The 23,309-nt window shown below is 39.4% G+C and overlaps 1 protein-coding gene across 1 annotated transcript in view; it reads left to right on the forward strand.

Annotated features, from left to right (window-relative positions):
* The window catches only part of LOC145998724 (uncharacterized), a 106,440-nt gene that overhangs the window by 15,997 nt on the left and 67,134 nt on the right, over nucleotides 1-23,309 (forward strand). The window contains exon 2 of the mRNA XM_083135238.1: nucleotides 10,407-10,438. Coding sequence (XP_082991364.1) covers nucleotides 10,407-10,438 — 32 coding nt within the window. The remainder of the gene's footprint in view (nucleotides 1-10,406; nucleotides 10,439-23,309) is intronic.

The raw sequence follows: 23,309 nt of genomic DNA on the forward strand, positions 1-23,309 counted from the left end.
TGGCAGTCAGACGCCCTACTGGCAAGACCACCGCGGCTTTGTGATATTTACATCGTACCAACTTTGAAATGAGGAAACCAGGAGAAACTTATTATAAGTAATACAGGTTATAGTAAAGATTGGTAGTTTGTATTACTGATTAGAAATTAAGTTTAGCACATTTAAGAATATTTCAGTTATGTCTGAGTATCTGAAGAGCGCCTTTACAAACGTCATGTTACTAATACCCAGTGGCGGCTGGTGGTCTGAATTTATGGGTGTGCACTCAGCATCGCGTCCAGAAGTAGTGTTTTATAACCCTCTCAAATACTCGCTCCCTTCTTTGCGTCCATAATGATGCTAAATGTATTGGTAACCCAAGTTATGAACACCTTTTACTGAAAAATAAGGCTATAGGAGAGTTTTATTTCATAAAAAATATTATTTTTTACAAATTTGAAATACCGCGGCGAATTTTCCGTCGATCACGAAAAGAGCGATGCTATTGGAAACAAGATAATTCAACATTCGATAACCTGACAAAAGCACTATAAACATAGAAATGCCGATCTACAATATTCAATATTATTGTTGATTTTCAAAATATTTAGTAAAAACTTTTCCCTTCGCTCCACTGATAAATGTGAACAAGAATAATTACATTTGCATGCATGAAACAAGCAGGATCGGGCGACTACCCAGGGCGTCAAACCGGGGCATCCTCCTTGATTAGAGCCAAATCCTAAGCTTGAGTTTATTTTTTAGTCCACTTTATGCACAGAAAAGCAAACAGAGATAGACGATATACAATTTAAAGAGGGGTCCGAACCACTATGTATCTCTACCGTGGCTATTTTTTTTAAAAAAGAGTTGAATTCATTGTTGACAAGAATTAATTGAAGCTACTGCTGAATAACTTAATAAGTAGGGGAAGGTGGGGGACTTTGCAACACTTTTCAGTTTAATTTTTTTTATTCAAAAACTGTTACAGTTGGAACAAGTTACAAATATGCTATGAAATGGTACATCTTTTGGCTACTTAAGAAACAAATATAAAATTTAAATTTTGAACCTCAAGTGAGAAAAGTCTGTTAATTTAAAGCAGGTCCGAGTGTTGCTATGTGCCCCATGCATGGGGTAAGTTGCAACAGTGTTTGGGGTAGGTTGCAACAGGGATTATGCGTTGTATGAATGACACTATTTGCAATCAATGCACACATAATAAGGATTTCTCTCCGCGCACAGACAATGGGACCACGTTTTGCATTGTTTGCACTGCACCCAGTCTTCTTCTTCTTTGTAGGATTCTCCACACACTAAACAGTGATATTCTTTGCAAGAACTTTGGAATAATGTTTTCTTGCACATAATTTTCTTCTTGTCCTTTTCCTTTCCACTACTCTTTTTTGCATCTTCCAAAGCCTTTTTTTCAGGTGTGTCTGTTAGAATGGCACTTCGTTTACGTTTACGATTCGTTGCTTTCCTGGGTTCAGCCTTTGGGTATGGACGAACATTTTCAGGAGAGAAGGAAACTTTAGGTCTACTCACTACTCAAGACATTTGTGTGCCACTTGGACCCGGCATTTCAATTTGCGAAAGCAAATGTTCATTTTGAACATCACCTGAAGATGATTTAGTTGGCAGTGCATCGCACCTGGCAGTTTGGACTATGTCATCACTAAAGCTCGGATTTCTATGTAATTACATATTTTTTCCTTTATATGTACAAGCGTGGAATTAAAATATATTGACGAATTACGTCAGTAGAGATGTCACAGTGAAGTTTTATATTACATATTTTTACATATTTTACTAAATGTTACATATTCCTAAGATATGAAATATTTTTTACATAAAACAGTCCTCAAGAGGAAAATCCAATGAACTTTTGGTTTACTAGTTAAAAAAGTATCTTCTCACTTCCCCTCCCCATTTCCAGGTCTAAAAAAATATAGTAACTTAAAAGTGCGATTTGCCTTCGTTGTACGTACATAGCAGTTCGTTGATTCGCCGCATCGTAACAATTACATCAAGATTCGACAGTGTTTCAGTTTCGAGTTTGTAACATGGAGCGGCAAGCAACACACAGCGAACGAAGAGAACCAACAATGGAAGGCGGCAAGTACAACGCTGAGAGGCACTTACCTTTCATCCGTACATTGTTGTGATAATTTTGATTTTTGCGGCCGGCGGCGACAAATCTTGAATGAAGTATTGTTAACTCAACCGTAGAATTTCGTATATATATTTCGTCGCCTTTTCATTTTAACCATTGGAGTTTTAAGAAGAGCTTGCCTCAGTATTTAAACAGTGTTTTAGCTGTAGAAAGCTGGAATGGCTCCGCCTACCTCCTCGTTATCTCAAAAGTTGCGATCTTGGATAGCAGTCGATGATGCATTTACTACGGATGGTAAAGTTATTTTTTGTCGAGTGTGCGATAAAAAAGTTGGGTTCACTATGAAGTCTCAATTAGATCAACATGTTCGCACTTCACTTCATGTGAAAAACAAACAACTACGGAGTGAAAAGAAGCAAGTTTTACTAACCCAGATGCAAGAGGATTCTTCATTCAGTGTGTTTTACAAGGAAATGTGCGAAGCAATGATTGCAGCAAACATCCCTTGGTATAAAATTCAAGTACCGAAGTTCCGGGATTTTCTGGAAAAATATTGTGGCCGTAAACTTCCTGACGAGTCAACCCTTCGAAAGCGATATCTTCCACATTCCTACAAAGAAACTTTAGAATCAATTAGGGCAGAAGTAGGCAGTTCCTATGTGTGGATTTCCATCGACGAAACAACTGATGCTTTGGGACGGTATGTAAGTAATTTCATTGTTGGAACGCTAATTGCTGATTGTCCATCTACACCACATCTCATTGCATGCAAAGTTCTAGAGCGTACTAATCATTCCACCATAGCACGATTTGTGAATGACAGTCTTAAATTGTTGTATCCGGATGGCGTACAAGAAGAGAGTGTTCTTCTCATGTTCACAGACAGTGCGTCATGCATGTTAAAAGCTGCTACGGCACTTAAAGTGTTTTATCCTAACTTGATCCACTTTACTTGCTTGGCACATGCTCTCCAACGCATTGCTGAGGAGGTGAGAGGCAATTTCCCGGAAGTCAACCAACTTATTTCTTCCACAAAAAAGGTGTTTCTGAAGGCACCACAACGTGTGCGAGTTTACAAGGAACAATTGCCAGGTGTACCACTTCCTCCGGAACCTATTCTTACTAGATGGGGCACTTGCATCCGGGCAAGTAAGTTTTACAACGAACATTTTGAAGAAGTGAAATCTGTGCTTGACTCATTTTCGACGGACTCAGCTGTATCGGTACGCACTGCTCAAAATCTCTTCAAGGACACCAAACTTGCTTGCGATATGGCATACATAAACATAAATTTTGGTTGGATTGATACAAGCATAAAAAAACTTGAAACTGTTGGGCTTCCTCTCCTAAAAACCATGGATATATATATGAGGATGCAAGAAAGAAACTGTCTGCTGTTGGAGGAGATGTGGGAGAGAAAGCTCGAAGAAAATTTGACGCAGTGACTGAAAGAAACCCAGGTTACGTCAGCTTATTTACAGTGAGCCGCATTCTCAATGGTGAAACAGTTAACCCTCCCAATGATATTTCTCCCGACCACATTCACCTCCTGAAGTACGCTCCGGTTACTTCTTGTGACGTGGAGAGAAGTTTCTCTGCGTACAAGAACATATTATCTGATCGGCGACAATCATTTACTTCTGAACATTTGGAAATGTACCTGGTAACATATTGTAAGTTAAATAATTAAATACAGTGCCTGCCCCAAGATCAAAGGTAACCTGAATTTTTGAAAGTGCTTTTTGAGTGAAAAATATGGGCAATGAAAATTTACTACTGAACATTTTGAATGGTACCTGGTGACATTGTATATTAAATATTGAATATATTCAAATTGTGGTTAATATTTTTGCTCTATAAGAACATAAAAAATACTTAATGTAAGCATTGTAATATTGTAACTTCAATTTTTGTAAGTCTTTTTGAAATAAACATATCCCTTTGTGAGGAAAAAATGTAACAAAAATAGGAAGTAACGTTTGGAATAAATATTTATAGTACATATTTCATTATGAATTTACATATTTTTTTACATATTTCAGACATTTTTATTACATATTTATGTACATTTTTTAGGGGTTGATATTACATAAAAATCCGGGCTTCATCACTATCAGATACGGGAGGCCTACTATCTACCTGTCGTGCTGGATTTGGTCGATCTGAAACGAAACACGACGCAAAGTCGCTTTCTTGGAATACCTCAGAATTGAAGGGAAATGTTCCTGTTTGAACAAAACCTGATGTTATGTTGGTAGGGGTAACTGTATTCAAAAATGCTGTTTTAACTATCTGTGGTATGTCGTAGATTGTAAGAGTTTTTCCTGGATGATTCTTATGCCAAGAATCAATTGCTCGGCCATACACTTTCTTAAATGGACAAAAAACACTGACATCTAACGGTTGTAGTCTATGCGAACAGTGTGGAGGAAATGACAAAAGGGTAATATTATTATTTTTGCATTCATCTAAAGCTTGGGATTCACCTGAGAAATGAAGTGTCGAATGAATTGGACAAACGTTTCCTCAATCATCCAACCTGAACCAGTAGCTGCTCCAATGCAGTCTGTTGGGCCATCTCGAATGAAATGGTCCCGAAAGTTCTTACGTGGAAATATTAGCATTGGAGGTATAAAAGTCACTTGAGCACTAACTGCCACTGCAACTGTCACAAGTTCACCTCTTTCTGCACTGCTCACTAAGCCAACCTGTTTTGTTCCTTTTCGAGCTACAACCTTATTTGGTTTCATGACAGTTGTGACACCAGTTTCATCCATGTTCCACATTCTTGAGGATGAATAATTGTTTCTGAACAGAAGTTCGGAAACTTTGTCAAAAAACATGCGCACATTTTCTTTGTTGAAACTGGACATTCGTGCTAAAGAAGTTGATTCAGGCAAGAGCACGGAAACATCTTCGTTTCTCTGCAGGAATCCCCTGAACCATTCAATACCAGCCATTCCGTTTACCGACCACGATGAAGGAGCACTTATATCAAATTTAACTGCACAGAGATGAGCTAATTTTCGCACTTCTTGTGGTGTTAATCCAAACATAATCTCACTGGAACGCTGCAAGTACATTTTGAAGATATTCTCTTCTTCGTCTGAAAACACTTTCCACGGTTTCGCATAACCACAACTTATGTTCTGTCCCTCACGAGGACCATTTTCTTGTAATTTCTACTTTTGTATGTATCTTGAGAGGGTTGAATAATGAATGTTGAACTCTGCAGCCACTTGTCTTAAGCTGACATTTTTGTCATCTTCGTGTTCCAGGACTAAATTTGCTGCTCTATCCATCATATCAGGCGGTGTAGTCCCGTTTTGGGTCTTCCTCTTGTAGTTCCTCATCTTGCAGGCTACCTGAAACAATAGAAATAATAATAATAATACGGCAACAATTATACAGCAATTCGACAACAATAGTTTCGGCGGGAACATAAGAAGGAACAATTTTTTAAAAATAAATCTGCAACACGAAAGAGACCATATCAGAAAGCATAACAATATTAATGTTTCGTGCTGGTAGTAGAAATTACATGCACATGATTATAAACAAAAATTCATTCACAATTTACGTATTTATCTAGCAGTACTAAGTGAAATATAGTGTTTTCTTGCCGTACTGACGTGCGTGTAATTTTGTATAAGAATAAATAAGTGAAAACTCAAAATGTGTGTTGGTTACTGAATATAGGACTAAATATATGCGATCACATTTTTCTTTTACTTGAAAATATTGTAAAATTAGTAAACAATAAACCGTATTTCGATTTATCACATTCGGGACAGTGAACAATTACATTCAATATCTTATTAAAGAGCTGGTCTGTCATGGGGCAGTTTGCAACATCGTGGGGTAAGTTGCAACATTTGTTGCAACTTGCCTCACCCACATGTTTGATTACGAAAGCTATTCTTGCCTCCACAAAAATTGCATAACATAAAAAGCAATATCACTTTCCACACCTTCAATAAACATGCTTTCAATTGACCACATGTCGCATGCTGTGGTCATTTATAGGAATTGCGTATTAAAAATTGTAAGAGATTCTTAAAAATTACTCACCATCCTCAAAATTCTACTTTCTTCCTCCACTCTGACAACATCTGAAAAACTGGCGTAACGAACGTTTCATCAGAGACACCTACCAACGTGTGTTGGAACGACAGTAAGCGCAACGCAGTAGAGGCATTCTACATAACAGAAAAAGCACTGTTGCAACGTGCCTCTGTTGCAAAGTGCCCCACTTTCCCCTATATTGCAAGATCATCTAAGCTAGGAGGTTATTGTTGTTTTGATGTCATTATGTAAGTATAAAATACAATACACGTGTTCTTTAACAGCATTATATTATTTTTAAAATAAGGCTATTATTCTTCGTCATTAAAACCGTAAATACGTATATAACATGGTTATGACTTATATTGGAGGAGTGTGGAAAGTAGGGGGAGCCAAAATTCCATCTCCCCCGGGTGAAAATTTTATCTTGAGCCACTCCTACAAACAAGGTAGCCGATCCAACGACCACATGCAGAAAATCAGTTGTAATCTATCTAGCAATTGTTTATTTCTAACGACCGACTGACCAAACCAACAAACTCAAGCAAAATCAAGAGAATAAATTAAAAAAATATTAAAGAAAATTACAGTACTCACTCAGTCCACACTACCCTTCTTCGTACTTCATAATTTGTCCTTCCCTTCCGCCTTATCTGTTTTATATTACTGTAGTCGCTGGTACGATTTGTACGAGTAGCTAACTTCCCTCCGAATATTCAACGTTAAATCTTACGTATCTTCTTTCGCTATGTATAGTTTCCCCTTTCATCATGCTCACTTTGCAATGAAAGAGGAACGAGCTTTTGATAGCGTAAAAATATTGCCACACAATGGAAAGAGCTGACTGATCCACGTCTCCCCCCCCCCCCCCCGACTGAGCGGGTGGATAATTCTACTACAGCGCCACAAGGACAGTTTATTTTGGCCAAGCAAAGGCAGTGCAAGACGTTGTTTAAAGCACGCGTTTCGCTTTCTGTTGTCCTCCCCTCCCTCCTGTCTTCTTCCTTGCCCTTTTCATGCTCGGAACAGGGTGGGCGAAGTTACCATAGAAATGTCCCATATCAAAACAAACAATCAAAAAAAAAACCCTCGATTTACGGTGATAAGTGTGCTGCCTCTACTCCGCCACACGATCTCGAATGGAATGGGATTGCAACACTGCTGTATCGTGAACACAGTACTAGCAGTGCGAATTTAGCCCATAATACCGCGATGTAGAAGAGCAAATCCCTTCTCTTTTCTTGCGTGCTCAAACACCTGCCAACGAGCACCAGGCGACTTGTGTTCCGAGCGAACGTATCTCAGCGGCAGGCACTGGTAATGCGAAGCCGATGGGCCGATTGGGTTTCGGAACGTTTCATGTTTTGAAGGAGATAGTGTTCAGTGAATAGGTTTAATAAAAAAAATGCATTGCAGATTTATTTGGGTGTGCACGTGCGATTGTGCGAATAGGCAGAAGCCGCTACTGCTAATACCACAGATAAGGCTTGACAGCTGTTGAAATTTAGCAGTGCCATCTCTTGTTCTGTTTGTTACAATAAGTGGAAGCAAAATTGCGAGTAGTGCCTCTTAGCACCTCTCAGCGGATTATTACAAAACTTCTTGCGAATGGGGATTGTCAGCAGGAGGTAAGTTCACCGGTTTTCCTGCCGTAGATAAAGATCTGCTTATATATCTTTATCTGTGCTAATACTTAGGGAAACATAAAATTCCAGCAGTGTCACCAGAATATACCTCTGCAAAGTGTAAATTTCTCTGTCACACATTGTTTTTCTTTCTTTCTTTAAGATAGAGAAATTGTGTTTTTTTCTACTTTAAGATAGAGAAAACTTTCAATGGCGCCCTAGGCTTCAGCCCTCGCTACGAGCCTGGCAATATATTGTTGCAGTGGGTTTGTTTCGTGATTGCTAAGTTGAAAGTTTATGCGCCATGCATCACGTGTACAAGTTCTGAACTATTTGCACTATAATAACTCCCAACACACAAGAAACTCTATGCACATATTAATAAAGTGGAGGTCCTTTTGTTTCCTTGGAACGAGGCACTCTTGCAAATGCGCTCTCTATCAACTTTCAGACGATGAATATTCATGTTCAGTTCGTAAGGAGAAGATCTTAACGACCAATATGACGTACAGCGAAGGCATTAGTGTTCGCGCGATGCGGTGTTATGTCAAGAGATAAGCAACACTTTGCATACAAGTCCTTTGAGTTTCGCCGCATTTTTTTTTGTAACCGACCATTATGCAGGCATACGTGAATTTGTATATTGTCCTTATTTCTCCGTAAATCTCTTCACTTCTTATTTTCTCGTATTACTAGTGTGCGAACTGAACTTTGCGCTTTAGCCGGCTGAAGCAGATAATTGCCCACCTCCGTGGCGGAGTGGTTGTCACTGCGCGCCAGGAGTCCCGGGTTCGAATCCAGGCTAGGGTATGGATGTTCTTTGTGAGTGTCTCTTCATCTATATCATCACTCATCCTCGACCTTGCCGTTAATCAAAAGTTTCAGAAAAGCTACGTTAAATAACTAAAATGAATCAACTACGAAGGCAGCAGTCACGTGTTCGAATCCAGGCTAGGATGTGAATGTTATTTCTGAGTGTCCCTTCTTCTATTTCATCATATCGTCACTCATCCTCATCGTCGGGATTAGCTAAAAGTGACAAAGAAGCGACGTTAAATAACAAAGCAAACAAAGGTGACTTTTTTATGGAACTAATATCTAAATTCCTTTCAATAGTTACTCGAGCTTTGTATATGAATTGATTGATTTGGTGTTTTAAGTCCACTTTATGCACAGAAAGGCTAATCGGGACTGGACCTACAGTTTAAAGTGGAATCCGAACCACTATGTGCCTCCACCGGGTCTGAGCTTCGTATATGAAATTCAGAAAACAGTTCATCTTGTGCAAGACTTCAATGTGGGAAAACGATAAAAGTAGTCTTGCATTAAAATCCTAACTTTTATTTCTTTTTTAGCAAATATTAACAAACACATGAAGTATTTCTTTATCATACTATAGCTACCACTAAAAAAGCCATGCGCCTTCTCGGTCTTCTATACAGATTTAGCGAAATTCAAACCCATCATCTCTTCCTTTATTCTTTAAATCTTTCATCTCGCCCATCCTTGAATACTGTTCCCCAATTTGGGCAATGGCCTCAAAAACCAATCTCACCAGAATAGATTCTGTTCTTAGTTTCTTTCTTGCAATTGTTCGCCATAGAATACCTTCCTTTCGACATGTATCCAAATCAGAGACCATGGCTGCTCTGAATATTCACACTTCATCCTTTCGTCGTGATCTAGCCGACATGAAATTTTTATACAAGATAATAAATGGCAAAATCAGAACAGATCTCCTAATCAGTGAATTCACACTTAGGGTACCCCAAAAGCAAACGCGCAACGTGCAACTCTTCCACAACCCAACCACTAGGCTATCCCTTCTACAACGCTCCTTGTTTTACAGGCTCCCAGAAATCTACAACAAACTTTCCCTGAATGTAGATATATTCCTTCCAGAACGTAGTTTTTGTATATTACTGACCAATAACATGTAAATCTATCCCATCTTGTTATTGTTTTTGTTATTTTTTGTTACTACTTTATGTTGTTTCATTGTAAAATGGCCAAATAAGACTGTATCTGAAACTGAGTAAATAAATAAATAAATAAATAATTGCACATATACTGTCAGTTTGACAACAGTTCGATGAATTATCAGTAATAGTACTTATGGGGTTTGTAAGGACAAAAATTCGTTCACTTTTGGTTCACAAATATTTCACTATATTTGTGAAATATTTGTGTTACTAATGTGACTAGTAAGTTATAATGTTTTCAGGTACAAAATCGTTCTCGCCGGTATAGAAATTTACTTGTGTTTGGCGGGGGTACTTGGATTTTGTGAAGGAGGAAGTTTCTAGCATCCTCCATTAATCCAACCCTTGCCTACAACACCGAAAAAAAATGCAGAACATTCGACACACTAACGTACATTGTTTTTAAATAACAATAGGCACCTTGGATTTTTAACTTATTTAACTAGTTTGGATTTGATCTTCACACAAAGTGTTCTCTAACGAATTTTCTGTAATGCTCTTGTGCCACTTTAAAGTCTTTATATTTTGCCGTAGCTACATTTAAATGCTTTGCTAAAATTATCTGAAATACTCGTAGTTTTTTTTACAGAACTACAGTTGTTTGTGTATTCAATTAAGAAAACATTTCTGTCTTTTCAGGCTGCTTCCAAATACTGTGATGGTGGCCACTTGTAAGTTGAACGAAGTATCAATATATTTGCATGCTTTATTGCTATATAAACCCAATAATATACACAGTTGTATTGAAGTACATGAACGGTGGACTCTGTTCGGTAAAATGTAAACCTCGTCAGGCTTAATATTCACAACGAAATTTGATAAATTATACTCGTTTTTATTGCAATGTATGAAAGTAGTTAAACTCTTGAACTATCATCACAAATCACATTTTGTCAAACCTGGATTTAAGCATACTAAATTGAAGGCATTGAAAGTGTGTTAATGCCAGCATCTACTGTAAATTTACAATATTGTATCGTCAAAATGTAACAAGCTACCTGTTAATTTATTAAAACGGAGCGCAACCGTTTTTAATTAAAATTAAAGTTTTGTACGTAAATATTATATTTTCTGTATATTGATTATTTGTGTGTTTGTTTTGCTTATATATTGTTTACTTATTATTATGCTTACAGCGTTTGTGTTTTTGCGTGTGCTTTTTCAATGTAGTTTCTTTTGACTATTGGTGAATTAAAGTGAGTAGAATGCACAAAAAAGCAAACATTGGACTCAGTAGTGTCGATACCGACTTTGCTCCAACCTGCAGAAGTGCATAAAGGGTCAAAAAATTGAAGATCTACATCATTTTTATCCACAGTTTCTAATAAGCATGGTTTTGTGTAAAATGAAAACCTAACAAGAATTCGACGATCAGAAGTCTTCGTTAATCTGAAAGAAATGTCGAATAATAATAATTAGGTAACATCTTTCCTATGCCGCGATGAATACTACAGAGCATTCCCTGACATTCGCTACGAGACTCGGCGTCAGGGCTTGTCTTTCCCCGTGAACGAGGTCCGCGACAGTCGCACGCTACAGTCACGCTCTCCCTGCCTTCGCTCTCTTTTCCTTTCTGTTGACGTTGCAAACTGACGCCAAGGTAATCCTCCCACGGAAGTTGTGTTGTGTCGTGTCCGTGTGTTGAAGATTGTGGCTTAATATGGCACCACAAAAGTTTACATTACAACAAAGGATTTATCTTGTCGAGTGTTACTTCGGAAAGAGGAATTACGCAGAAGTGCGACGACGTTTTGCAACGAAATTTCCTGGTGTTCCCGTTCCACATAGACCACTATATTAAACCTCGTAAAAAAGTTTAGAGTAATAAGGTCAGTTCTGAATAAAAGTGGAAAGATAAACCCACGTGTACTTACTGAGGAAAAACTCGATGAGATAGGACCAAGGTTAGAACAGTCTCCTCGGAAATCTATCCGCCGCCTCTCACAAGAAACGGGTGTTTCAAAAACCACAGCATTTAGAGCCGCTAAAATTCTTAAAGCTAAACATAAAAAATAAAAAAAATAAAAACCTAAAAAATAGTATAGAAAGAAAATCCGCACACCATCCGCGAGTTAAAAGAGAGTATTGTACAGTGTCTCTCAAAAGTTTTAGGACAACGACATTTTAAACTAGGCAACCCAAATTACGTAAGGCGCTGGTGGGTTGCGTGTAGAGTTAGGCTCAATTTCAGGGTTGCCATATGCACAATAGATATTTATGAAATACGCGAAAGGTTTGGTTTGAGTTGGTGTTTTAAGTCCACTTTATGCACAGTAAGGCTAATCGGGACTGGACCTACAGTTTAAAGTGGGATCCGAACCACTTGTGCCTCCCCCGGGTATCGAACCCGGGACCCCTCGATTACAAGGCAATGACGCAACCACTGCGCCATGGGGGAGGCCTCCAAATACGCGAAAGGAATAAAACCAAGTATTATTGTATAAAACTCTAAAAAATATTAGTATTACATTTGTCCTTTCTGAAAGAAAGAAGAAAATAAATTTTCTAGTATTTCATCGCTGATGAGTCTACACAAAGGAAAAGAGGAGAGAGGAAACGAAAAGGGACAACAAATTAGAGGAGAAAGGAGAAAGCGAAAGGGGAAGAGGAAAAGTAAAGGAGAGAAGAAAATTTAGGACAGATGTGGATAGGAATGAGGAGAAAGGGAAAAGATGCGAGCAGAGATGAGGAGCAAATAGGAGAAGAGAGTAGGGAAAGAGAGGAGAGGAGATTAGGATGTTTGAGAGGAGAGGAGGAGACCAGAAGAGCGGAGTGGAGAGTAGAGTAAAAGAGAAGAACGAAAAGAAGAGGAGAAGAGTGCAGTGAAGTCTGAAATCTAAGACAGGAGAGGAGATAAGAGGAGTGGAGAAGAATGGGATGCAGACAAGAGGCCTGTTTCTTCCTATGCCATATTTACGTGGTTTCGGGGTCAGATCCCCACTTCAATTTCTCCTCATCTTTACATTTGAGGGGGGGTTGCCCCTAAAACCATTTTTTAGCTGAAACACAAGAACACGTACTTCTTCCTTTATGCCCCTCCATACACCTGCCAAATTTCATGGAAATCGGAGTGGCACACAGGGGTCAGATCCCCGCGTCAATTTGTCTTCATTTTGACCTTTGAGGGGGGTTTTGCCCCCTAAAGCAGTTTTTTTTTTTTTTAGCTGAAACACAAAAACACGTATTTCTTCCTTTGGGCCCCTCTATACACCTGCCAAGTTTCATGGAAATCGGAGGGGGAAACAGTGGTCAGATCCTTACTTCAATTTGTCCTCATTTTTACATTTGAGGGGATTTTGCCCCCTAAAACAGTTTTTTTTAGCTGAAACACAAAAACACGTATTTCTTCCTTTGGGCCCCTCTATACACCTGCTAAGTTTCATGGAAATCGGAGGGGGAGACTTAGACCTCCCTTGTAAGTGTATTAATTAATTACAAATCGCGCACGGGCGCACACACACTATATATATATGTGTATGTATGTATATTATATATATATGTATATTAGCAGGTAACAATATGTTATAAACACATTCTTACTTTCCAAAGAAGCGCATGTGGGATGGCAAAACGGATCCGGATTCGAAAGTTCTGGATCCGGATCCGGAACCAACCGGATCCGGATTTCGGATCCGACAAGATCCGGATCTGGCCATCCCTAGTGCAGAGCCGAATCTGTAAAAGTTATGCTTTTCTATCTCTCCATTTCTAACCTAAGAACTGATTATTCACTGACAAAGCTGCATACCGCTGAGCTGTGCCGGATCTACAAGCCGCAAAACCCCGCAGTGCAGGGGGGCCTGGAGACAAAATAAGCCTTTAGGGGGCCCTCAGCCATTGACATAGTAGAGGGTTCGTACATGGGAATGTACAAAAATGAACGTAGTTTCTCAGGGGTACAGAAACGAATACAATATATACAGGTAAAGGTAGAGTTTCCTGTGCATATAGCACCGTACCATGAAGGCACATTTAGGGTGTGTGGGCCCCACATATTTTCTATGTTGGCCATCTTGGAGGTGAGGTGAACAGCACCACGCTGCGGCCGCCATTACACCTCCACCCTGATACCATTTGATTTGAGGCTGGGTGAGCCCTAGACCCGCTGTATGCTGGGACAAAGCCGGAAAATATCCGACCTTAAATCACCCACCCCGAGTTCCCGCGTGGCAGTTGAGACTGGAATCAAATCAGGCTAGAATTTCACGAGAAATGGAACGGTGAAGGTTTCTTCAACCTATTTTTTTCTTCTTTTTTATCAGGAAATTTTTAGTTATGACTGCATCATTGTAATAAATGGATCATTTTTCCAGGTGTAAGAAAACAGTGCCATCAACCCCCTTCCCATTTAAAAACATTGAGTTGAATTCAATGTGGTGGTTTGTTCCCTAGGGGGAACAAACGAACGTTGTTCCCCCTAGGCTTAACCTGTGGCTCGGAAGTTGAGGACATAAATACCTAAAAATATCAAAAAAAAAAAGGACCTAAAAAAGGACGTATAAATGTGATCCAAATTAATGAATAACTTCAGTTTTAATTACATATTTAATTAATAAAAAAATACAAAATTCTGGTGGTGTGGAACACACAGTGCGAAAAAACTATATGAATGAAATGCATCTTCTTTCAGTCCAAAAATGTTTTTCTCTCGTTTCATGGATGGTTCAAATGTATTTCTTTGTTTCATTTTTTTTTATTTCTTTACTACAGAAAGGATGTTTAAGAGGTGATGAATTGATGATGATTCGAATTGAGAATGGGCAGTGAAATCGTAGTCGAAAGAAGGTGAAGTTGCAAAAAAAAGCCGTTAAAACCTAAAAAAAGGCTAAGAACGGACCAATAAGCCGAAATAGGCAAAAAAGGACAAATAAAACCCACCTTTTTCTGGCGTACAATGACCCAAAATGAATATATATTATGTTGGGCCTCGTCTTCGGAAACTAGGGATAAAAGGATTTTTCCTCAACTTCCGAGACATAAATGACCAATTGTATCCAGCCTAACTTTTTTTTACTTGTTTGAGGGGCTTTTAAGGGACTTTTGATTCGCCCTCTAGGTCTTTATATGTAACTTTGTCAACATTGGATCAAGAATTACACACACGCACTATATACGAGGCGCATCCAGAAAGTAAGTTTCCCTACTTTTTTTTAAAAAAAAAAAAACAACACAGTTTCAGGAAACAATTTATTGGCAACAGGTACAGCAAAGGTTCAGCTATTTTTCAACATAGCAACCACCAGAATTGAGACACTTGTCGTATCGTGGTATCAACTTTTGGGTCCCACTGTCGTAGAACTCTGCCGCCTGTGAATGGAACCAGCGTGTGACAGACGTCTTCAGCTCTTCGTCGTTGCCAAAACGCTCACCGGAGGACAGGAATTTCTTGAGGTGCAAGAAAACGTGAAAATCGCTGGGAGCCAGATCAGGACTGTAAGGTGGATGATCAAACAACTCCCAGCCAAATTCCGTCAAAACAGCTGCTGTGCGCCGAGCCGTATGTGGACGAGCATTGTCATGGAGGAGCACAACACCTGCAGTAAGCATGGCACGCCTCTTGTTTTGAATGGCACGTCGCAATTTCCTTAGTGTTTCACAGTAATGGTCAGCGTTCACCGTTTCACCTCTGGGGAGGAAGTCAATGAGCAAAATGCCCTTCCTGTCCCAAAACACGGTGCACATCACTTTCTGTACCGACAGCGTCTGTTTGAATTTCTTCTTGACCGGAGATCCACTATGCCGCCAATGCATTGACTGCTGCTTGGTTTCCGGGGTGAAGTGCGAAATCCACGTCTCATAGCCCGTGACGATCCTGTCGAGGAAATCATCGCCTTCATCATGGTACCGTTGCAGAAATGTCAGTGCTGCTCCTGAACGTTTCATTTTGTGTTCGGGTGTCAGGTTTTTCGGCACCCACCTGGCACACAATTTTTTGAACAGCAGGCGCTGCGTGACAATGTCATGCAACACGGATCGCGATATCTGCGGAAAAAGGCTACTCAACTCCGTAATCGTGAAGCGACGGTTCTCTACGATGCGCTGCCGCACCAGCTCAACCAGATCATCAGTGATGAGGGACGGACGCCCACTGCGCTCTTCATCATGGACACTTTGACGACCTTCCGAAAACTGCCGACACCAGCGACGCACCATCTGCTTACTCATAATGTTCGGCCCATAGACCTCACAGAGCTGACGATGAATGTCAATTGGCGCAATGCTTTGTGCATTCAGGAACTTTATCACCGACCGAACCTCGCATGCGGCGGGAGAAGGAATACGAGCTTCCACTTCGGACCACTGCTGCCTCGCTACTGGCATGCGGCGGGAGAAGGAATACGAGCTTCCACTTCGGACCACTGCTGCCTCGCTACTGGCGCCGGGCGGGATCTGTCCGCCTGGCATATGATTGATACGTCTTAGCTCTGCTGCGCATGCGCAATTTACACGGCTCATTATGTTTACTTTCACGGGAAAAAAATAGGGAAACTTACTTTCTGGGTGCGCCTCGTATATACTTGTATATTCGTGTGTGTGTGTAAAGGTAGGTAGGCAGAAGGGGCCTTTGGTAATATTTTGCGGGGGGGGCAAGAATTGTAGATCCAGCACTGCCGCTGAGTATGTAATTCCAGCCTCGTTTCCTGTGCGGGATTTTCAACTCAGGATAGAGGCTTTGTCCTTTCATGAAAGGTAATAACAAAGGTTAAGGAATGAGTATAAAACATCCTGCAAGGTCAAACCCGCTCTCAGTTGGCATTAAGAATTCGTGAAGTAAAGTGAGTGCGGGATCGTAATAGTTCGAGGCACGAATAACCTAAGGTGCGAGACACCGCAGTGGGTTGCACCTCGAACCAAGGACAATACATGGATTAATAACATCTCGGTCGGATCTATGTAGTGTGGAGAGAAATCAGCTCTGTTTCCTCTTTTTTCTTCTCCTTGAGAAATAAGGCAATTTATCATTGTAAAATGAAACCTCTCGCATTGCATAATTAGTTACATCCCTTGTGACTCTAAGATTCCCTAGTTATGAATTGAGTCACACTTCAATTACAGTCATTTTCAGTTGATAATGACGTTCCCGCAGATGAAGACATCGCCGAAATATTGAACACTAAAAGCTCAGAATGTAATCATTCTTTCGGTAGCTTACACGGCTTGTTAGTGACATACTGCGGCGTGGCGCTGGTTAGCAGACGGCAATGACAGCTATCGTATCTGGGCGGAGCGGCAAATGCGTTGCTTACATGTGTTTTACCACGGTACACATTACTAGATTCACAACAATGTAGTCACGTTAACGTTCGAATACGTTAATTTCGTCATGCAGGATTACGTGCTGGATATAATACTTTCTATTTGTTGTATTGCCTCAGATTGAATGCACTGTTAGAATTATGTCAATTTTTTTATTGGCTCAAAACATTTGTTTGGTCATGAAAATTTACCTTGCAGTAAGTTGAATCTTTGCAAACGTTTGCAATCATCAGTGTCAAGCTGAATGATGTCGTTACACGTACATTCACAGCTGTTTATTGCCCTGTAAGCTTGTAATAGACAAGCAAACGTCAACTTTCGAATGATTACTGTAGTCGCATAATAAATTACGATCCGGGTTCGATTCTTGGTGGGAGCCCCCAAAATTTAGGCATAGACCCAGCGCCGTGAGGACAACTGGGGGACTACTTGAAAAGAGAAAGTAGCGGCCGGTCTCGAAAGCCAAAAACAGTTCCCAAAAACTCGATGCGCTGACCACGTGTCACCCAAAGGAAAGCCTCTCGGCCAGGTTTTGGCCCTTAGGTTCAGCGTTCATTTTATAATAAATTACTTCCTTCATCATATTATCACTCATCGTCGCGAATAGCAGAAAAAGGACGTAAATATAACGTAAATTACTTTGGAATGTAAATTTTGAAAATATGAACTAAAAATTACACAATAAACCTTCAAATGTGTAATAAATCCCCGTAGTGTAAGCAGAAAAATTAATGTCACTAATTCTATGCAAATATTTATAAATCAATAAAACTGGAATAAAAAATAAATAACACAAATTTCTTAATTCTTGTGCAAAAGTTAATGTTATGTGGACGTGAAAGTTAAAATATGCAATAATCCTTCGCACATTTTGATGTAGGCCACACCCTAGACGGAATTGGTCCAGCATTCGTTGATGGTGCCCGCAGGTGGAGGAATCTTGTGGCAAAGCTAATTCCCTAAGGAGGAAAGGAATCTTCTGGCCGATTGCCAGAAGCCATAAGACGTTCCGCCCCTACCCTTTAACATCAGCAGCAGGTTGACTGTGGGTGGAGCATGTTTTCTCCCTCGGGGGGGGGGGGGGGGTCGATGTTTCCAGAATGTAGCCGTGGGGTGGTGGCCGGTCAATATCCAATACTATCGGTGCGGCAGTCTCTGAAGGTCCAACTCCGAAGGGATGAGCCGAGCGGCGTATAAAAAATGTAGTGTCGGGATTTATTCTTTGGGTGAAAAGTTTCCAAACGTAATACGAGAGGCCGACTGTTTCTGGGATAATCCAACCAACTTTCGTGTCAAATTAGAGCCACATTATCTTCGTAACATCTCCAGATGACTGTGCGAGGCTATCTAGCTTATGCCAGTCTCGCACCGTACTTAGATCCGTCTTCACTTTCAGATCGACCTTCCGCTTGAAACTACCACAAGATTCTTTACGTCCTCAGTTCGCGAAGGCAGCAAGAGGGGTCTCGCATAAGGCTACCAGACGTCCCGATTTAGTCGGGACAGTTCCTTTTTTTCAGTCAGTGTCCCAACATTTCTCTGACCTCATTCGGGTGGTCAAAATGTCACGATTTCTTGTCAAGCGATTTCTTGTTGATTGCGAAAGATAAAGAAAAAGATAACATGCAAGAAACCGTTTCTTGCATGTTAGTCAGGCGGAGGGTTAGAGATAGGTTGAGCGTATGCAGTTGTGTTTGTTGGTAGCAGTGGCCGACTGTGTGGGTAATTGTTGTCGGATGGAAAACAACGGCACAAGTTGAACACAACAACCAACGCCCCCAACGCCGTAAGAAAATTCATAACTCTGAGAAATATCTGTGATTTGATGTGTGTGTTACTGCTGTGCAAGGTTTGGCCAATCAGATGTTGACCATAACTCGCTCATTATGTAAGTACCATGTATTCCTTACTAACAATCATGGTAACACTTTACTATAGGGGTGACGGATTTCTTACTTTTTACAGGAGAAAGTACTTACGCAAATCAGTTTCTGTAACGTTGTGGAAGTTCGTGAATGTAGTTTTGATCCATTTTAATGCGAATGCATGTTCTTTTCTGCGAAAATCTCTGTCCGACACGCTGTTTCTGCTGGCGCCATTTGCTTTCTGCACGAGAGCACAATGGTCAGTGTGTTAGATGACGTAAACCCGTAGTCAGTGTTTCAAACTCGCAGTGTTTTCACTACAACATGTTTTTAATTTTTTTAACATTTTTTAAACTATGCTTGCCTAACCTAAGCTAACCTAACCTAACCTTACGGAAAATGGTTTTTGGGGCTAACGTGAATGGTTTTTGGAGCTAACGTCAATGGTTTGTGGGGCTAACGTGAATGGTTTTTGGGGCTAACGTCAATGGTTTGTGAGGTTAACGTCAGTGGTGTGCTAGGTATTAGCATAATTTCAAATCCTGGCACGAAAGTAGGTATTTTCCGGTGAACAAGGTTGCAGCACTGCATAAATCGACAAAACACACTCACAACGCGTGATGAACCTGTACGCTATCGTCATAATGTGTTACAGAATCGAAATAACGAGTAACAGTAAGTACTCGTAAATGTAAGAAATATACATTATTTTCGTTAGGAATTCATTATTTCACCTAAAGAAATGTTTCGCAATGCAGAATAGTACGTTAGCAATGTAAAAAAGTGCGAAATAAATGATTTATAGGTGTCACCCCTATAGTAAAGTAGTACCACAATCATTTTACATCTAGTTTTAATTTGTTCAAACATATCGAATAAAATCTGGAATTAAACTACACGAACAGTTTGTAAAAATATTGCTCTCTAAATTTTTCATTTCCATTTCCATATTGTAATTTCGGAATACTAATCTGTTTTCTTCATTTCCAGTAATATGCTTTTGTTCTTGTTCCATTACATATTGTGCGTAACAACATTTGTTTATTTTGATAAATTAATAACATATGTATTATGTGTACGCGCATGCGGTCATGCATTGCGACAAGAGTAGTAAAAACGTCCCGATTTCACGTTCTGAAAATGTGGTGTCTCGCATGATTCTTGAAAATCCGTCTTGAAAAATAACGACTGCAGAAACACGATATACCACTTCATAAGTTTAGATGCTAACTGTTGAAGAAAAGGGAAAATAATGTATGCAACAAAAGATAATAACATAATAGCATTGGCACTGTTACAAAAATGCAGCACGTGTAGCCCGTAGCAGTGAATTTGAGTACATAACAAATTTTATCTGAAGTTGATATACCACTTTACGGACATACTCGTATTTTCTAATGAATTCCTTCTCCATACGGTTTCGAAATTTATTCCCCGAAACGAACTAGTAGAATAAATTACATAAACTTCACATCTCATACTATTTGCATTACATTGACATAGCTTTGGCCATGAAATCCTTATTGTGGGATTTACTTCGAGTGTCTTGAAGCATTATTTACAATTCGTAATTTATATGTTATCACTAGAGCCCGGAAGTTCAGGCATTTATTTTCGTTAAAATAGGCAGGCAAAATGGCATTTATAATGTTGAAAATAGGCACTAAAAATGAAAAAAAGGCAAAATAAACCGAAAAAAGGTACATTTGGAAGTCACTTACTTGTATCTATAATTTCTGGCAAAATGTTAAAATCTACATTGGGAAGAGCATTTCAAATTTCTCCGTCTTGATTGCACATAACTACAAGGTGTTTTTTTTTTTAAAGTTCTCAACATTCATTGATAGTCGTCTGTCAGAGAGAATGTCTTTCATAGTAGAAAATGATCTTTCTACTTCGACAGAAGTTACTGGAGCATACATAAAACAAGCTAATGTAGCTGGACTCATTTTGGTAACAGCAGTTTCACCTTTTAGAATATCACAAATTGTTTTCAATTGTTTCAAGTCCTCATTTGCACTCACTACCCGTTTGCACTTTTCCGCAACAGCTGACCCCTTTTCTCCTGGCACTTCCATCATATGCTGCATAGATTCCTCGTAGATTTTCATGGATGCTATAATTGTAATTGTCTCTGGCAATGCACCATAATGTGCAAAAGTAAACTTGAATAGCACAGGAGTTTTTCCACTTCAAGAATTGAAGCCGCTTCATTTTCTGGAAGAGCATCTATCACCTCACTGATTTTTTCAAGGTTGTTAGCATAATATATAGATGCTGATATCCAGGTTCCCCATCTGGTCAAGGCTGGTTGCGGAGGTAAACTAAGTTCAGATGCAACTTCCTTAAATTTTCGGGTTCGAGAGAGAGATTTCAGAAATATCTTCTTTGTGTTCGAAATCAACCTGTCCACTTCAGCAGTCAATCATGCACAAGGAAATGTTAACCGAAAGGCAATATCCTAACTGAGCATGAAATACATTTTTCTCACACTTTACTCCTTCAGCAATGTTGAAACATGCATGAGTTCAATATTACTTAAATAAGGCGAAATTTATTCACATAATAAACGGAAGAAAAATAAATGCCAACAACGTTTTTTGGGAGAAAAATAATTTATATACACATTTTTTTTAAAAAAAATGGTCAAATTTAATTGAAAAAGGCAAAAAAAAGGCATTTTAATTAAAAATAGACAGTGGGGTCCCAAATAGGCAAAATAGGCAAAATGAAAAGGCTTCTAAAACATTCGAAACAACGTAAGAAACGTATTTAAAAGCATAAGTACAGTATACAAATTAGAAAGTAATATATTTTACAAAATCAATATAATATAAATTTAACAACAATTTATCAACAACATTTTTAGTTCCATCTCCAAAAGCAAGAGTAAATAAATTAAAAGGCATTGGGAGTGTAGCCATTTATTTTAGCGACCCCGAAAACTGTGGATTCCACACTAATATCAGTTGTTTTACATATCAACCCCAACCCTAGGGTTGCAAGAGGTGTCTTGGAGTTAAACGGCATTGGGAGTGTCCCTATTCATCTTAGCGACCCGAAAACTATGGATTCCACACTAATAACCGTCGTTTTCGATTATTTTTACATGTCACTTCCTTCCCACTCCCACCCCTAGGGGTGCCAGGGGTGGATGTCTTGGAGTTAAACGGCATTGTGCAACAAGTAGGCGGATAGCCCGTTGTCAAGAGACACGACACACCGGCTCGGTCCCCTCGACAGACAAAGACCGGGCGTCGCTGCCTACCAATTATCTTTCTGTTATAAATATATAAATGCCACGACTACGCTCAGTTCCTGCGGGGCATTAGACCCCGCATCCCAAAGTTCGGGTAAGGGTCTGTTTCAAGATAATAATATAATCAAAAGTTAAATTTACACTTACATAACCAAGACTTCAAATTATATTAGCCCTTTCTCATGCTTGAACTCCACCGCAATCGCACCCGCATCCCACTGACCAGTGAGGATACGCATACGATTCGCGATTGAAATCAGCATAATCAATTCTGGCGTCCTTTGGATTGATAAGGCCTCCGCCTCACTGACCAGTAACGGCGGGACACCTCTCCAACCAAAAGGAAGTCAGTTAATTTATACTTATTAGGCAAACTTACTACAAAGAAATACCAAATAACGATTATAAATTTATTTACTAATCCATATATATGTTAGGATAAAAGAAAGTATACAATCTTCAGATCGAGAGAAAATTACAATGCCAAAATTTAATTTCTGTTCAAATAACTTCCGAAAAACATAGACTGAAACTTGCTTTCTCATAAAATACAATCCAGAGAGCTCTCTCTTATATAGATATATATATATATCGTCCATATCCCAGCTTAACTTGGTTTCAATAAACAGGTGACAAATTAACAGTAATGATCGACAATTTCCATTAACCAAAACCAAAAGAAAATTACATAAACTTCTTTCCGTAAATATCTATTTGTGCTTCTGTCATATTTTCACTTCAGTATTATGTTCTTTAGAACTCTCGAGGTATACTACCCTCTTCGGGGCCAACCTCCAATAACATTCATAAATAAAGATAAGGGGAGCCTGTCTCTACCCAATTACCAAAGCCATCTCTCGGCCACAAACTACAAATGTTCCCTTGGAATTCCATAACATAACAGGGGACACTGTCTACCCTCTTTGGCTACTTACATTGCAAAAGCAAAACAATAGACTTTTACATAAAACGAATTTCTATAAAAACATTTACTCGACCGGTCACCTATTATAACTGTTTCAAAATTATATCTAACATAAAACCAAAATAAGAAAACCCATTAAACGTTCCGGATACTCAGACTTTAGAAACGGACGTAAAACTATATAAGTTATTAGATTTAAGAGACATCCTCTGACCAGAGGTATGCTCTCGGATTTA

This window comes from Lepisma saccharinum, chromosome 14 (genome assembly GCF_977018435.1).
Source record: "Lepisma saccharinum chromosome 14, izLepSacc3.1, whole genome shotgun sequence".
Classification (NCBI taxonomy): Eukaryota; Metazoa; Arthropoda; class Insecta; order Zygentoma; family Lepismatidae; genus Lepisma; species Lepisma saccharinum.